Source organism: Nanorana parkeri, unplaced genomic scaffold (genome assembly GCF_000935625.1).
Source record: "Nanorana parkeri isolate BGI_ZX_2015 unplaced genomic scaffold, ASM93562v1 scaffold946, whole genome shotgun sequence".
NCBI lineage: Eukaryota > Metazoa > Chordata > Amphibia > Anura > Dicroglossidae > Nanorana > Nanorana parkeri.
Window position 1 is genome coordinate 263,858 of NW_017307214.1, and position 3,285 is coordinate 267,142.

A 3,285-nucleotide genomic window follows, 5' to 3' on the forward strand; every position below is an offset into this window, starting at 1 on the left:
TGTTTAGCACGTTGCAGCCTCCCCACTTACATAGTTACATAGTATTTGAGGTTGAATAAAGACATAAGTCCATCAAGTCCAACCTATTGTGTGTGTGTGTAGGTCCCTGAGTGTTCTCATTCTTAAGAGTACCTGTACCCTTCTACATTACGGTCTCTCAGGAAATCGTCCAAGAGCTTCTTGAATGATTCCAGACTATTTGCGGAAATCACTGCTTGAGGCAGCGAGTTCCAGACCCTAGCCGCGCAAACTGAGAAGAACCCCTTTCGCCCCTTGTGTTTGAATTCTTTTTCTACCAGTTTTAGGTGGTGGCATCTAGTTTTTGTTACAGAATTAATCTTAAAGAGTTTGTTGCTTCTTTTTATAACACTCTGTAAACGTCTGGGAACTGAGGAGAGTGGTTGCTGGAGTTTTGGGGGGAGGGATGTTGTCCCATTCTTGCCTGTTATAGGATTCTAACTTCTCAACAGTCCCGGATTTTCCTATTTTTTGTTTCAAGATGCTCCAAATATTTTCAGTTGGTGAAAGTTTTGGACTGCAAGCAGGCCAGTTAAGCACCCAGTAACCCAGACTGTAAGCAGTTAAGCACCCAGACGCTTCTACTACGAGGCCATGCTGTTGTCGTAGATGCAGTATATAGTTTAGCATTGTCCTGCTGAGATATAAAAGGCCTTCCCTGAAAAAGACGTCGTCTGGATGGGAGCATAGGCTGCTCTAAAACCTGGATAGATCTTTCAGCATTGGTGGTGCCTTTCCAGATTTGCAGGTTGCCCATTCCATACACATTAATGCACCCCCATACCAACAGAGATGCAGGATTTTGAGCTGAGTGCTGATAACAAGCCGGTAGGTCCCCCTCCTTTTTAGTCCAGAGGTTGCCAAAAAGAATGTCACATTTCGATTTGTCTGACCACAGAACAGTTTTCCACTTGGCAGCAGACCATTTTAAATGAGCTTTGGCCCAGAGAAGACAGTGGCATTTCTGGATCGTGTTAAGATATGGCATCTTCCTTGCATAATGGAGCTTTAACTTGCCTTTTTGGATGGCACGGCAAACTGTATTTACAGACAGTGGGTTTTGGAAGTATTCCAGAGCCCATGCAGTGATGTCCATCATAGATGTCCATGTCTGTTTTTAAAGCAGTGCAGTCCGAGGTCGCGAAGACCACGGGCATCCACTATTGCGTTTCAGCCTTGTCCCTTGTGCACAAAGATTTCTATAGATTCCTGGAATCTTTTGATGATATTATGTACTGTAGATGATGATATATTTAAAGTATTTGCAATTTTACATTGAGGAACATTATTCTGAAATTGTTCAACAATTCTTAGACGCGGCTTTTCACAGATTAGTGAACCTCGGCCCATCTTTACTACTGAGACACTCTGAATCTCTAAGATACTCTTTTTATACCCAATCATGTTACTGACCTGCTGCCAATTAACCTACGATCCAGCGCTGACTGCTGTGACTTCCTGCCCCACGGAGTCTGTGAGGGTGCAGGCTGCCAGGCCGCCTGCATTGACTCACCTTGTGCCTCTCCTCTTCTCCCGGCCAAAGCTCTCTACTGCACATGGTCCTTTGCGGCCTCCCGAGAAGCTTCAGATCTTCGGACGGGAGCGCGCAGCAGGGACACAGGTAAGTTTAAACCTATTTGGTAACTTTTTTTTAAAGGTTTTTGCATATATCTACTGCTTGTTAGCACTAAACCCTTTGGTGCTGGGACTAATGCGAAAGCCTTTGTAACGCACTGCTGAGAACGTTGGCTGTCTCTAAATATCAGAAGTTACAACTGCTTTTCTCTTTTCCATTTCAGAATTCTCCCAGGAAAATCTCCACAGGATGTGATTCCCGGCATTATGACTCTTCTTGGAGGGGAAAATTCGGACTATGACTACAGCGCGCTCAGTTGCGCCTCTGAAACCTCGTTCAACCAAAATTTCTTCACCGAGACTGAATCCTTGAAAGGGATATTTTACAAAAGGGCCAAGCTCATAGAGCCAGGGGAGGACCTCTTTAAAAGTGTCCACCCAGACGACCGCAAGCACCATGCCATCATAAATGTCGGTGGCATTAGGTACCTGCTTCCATGGACCACTCTGGAGGAGTTCCCGTTGACACGGCTGGGACAGCTAAAGTTGTGCAGCAACTTTGAGGAGATTCTGAGCATATGTGACGATTATGACGTTACTTGCAATGAGTTTTTCTTCGATCGGAATCCTGGAGCCTTCAGGACTATTTTAACGTTCCTGCGTGTAGGAAAGCTGCGGCTCTTGCGTGAGATGTGCACACTTTCCTTCCAGGAGGAGCTTCTCTATTGGGGGATTGAGGAGAACAGCCTGGAGTGGTGCTGTAGGAGGCGGTACATTCAAAAGATGGAGGAGTTTGCTGAGCTCAACCTCCAGGAGGATGAGCTGATCGAGAATGAAAACGCTTCTGAGCCGGAGGACGAGAGAGGGCTTGACAGGTGCATGCGTCACCTCAGGGACATGGTGGAGAAACCGCAGTCTGGACTTCCAGGGAAAATCTTTGCTTGCTTGTCAGTCTTATTTGTGACTATCACAGCAGTAAACCTCTCCATCAGCACCATGCCAGAATTGAGGGAAGAAGAGGAAAAAGTAAGAACTCTGTATTTTGTAATTCAATGATTACATTAAAAATCACCACTTGAAGTAGCTATATATATATATGTATGTAGATGTGTGTGTGGTGTGTGTATTATTATTATACAGGATTTATATAGCGCCAACAGTTTGCGCAGCGCTTTACAATGTAAGGAAGACATTACAATTACAATACAATTCAAGACAAGATGGTAAGGAGGGCCCTGCCCCTGAGGGCTTACAATCTGAAAGGGAGGGGGAAGTGATACATGAGGAGGGAGCTGTGTGGGGATGAAATGTTTGATAAAGTGATAGTTCAGTGGTCAGGTTGAGGTGGGATAGGCTTCCTTGAAAAGATGAGTCTTAAGAGATCGCCTAAAGGCAGTCAGAGTGGGAGATAGTCGGACCGGTTGGGGTAGAGAGTTCCATAGGATGGGAGAGGCTCTAGTGAAGTCCTGGAGGCGAGCATGAGAGGAGTTGATGTGTGTGTGTGTGTGTGTGTGTATGTATGTGTGTATGTATGTATGTATGTATGTATGTATGTATGTATAAGCTTGTAGTGACCACGGATGGCGCCGTGATAAGTATACAGTTTTAAAGGATGTCACCAGCACACTGTGTTAAAGTGATCAGCAAAAGTCCATTTTACAAAAATCTTGTCTTGAATTGTATTGTGATTGT

General features: G+C 44.9%; 1 protein-coding gene across 1 annotated transcript in view; it reads left to right on the top strand.

The window, feature by feature from the left end:
- Positions 1-1,813: 1,813 nt before the first annotated feature.
- Positions 1,814-3,285, top strand: part of KCNG1 (potassium voltage-gated channel modifier subfamily G member 1) — a 7,417-nt gene continuing 5,945 nt past the window's right edge. The window contains exon 1 of the mRNA XM_018566389.1: positions 1,814-2,619. Coding sequence (XP_018421891.1) covers positions 1,861-2,619 — 759 coding nt within the window. The 5' untranslated portion in view covers positions 1,814-1,860. The remainder of the gene's footprint in view (positions 2,620-3,285) is intronic.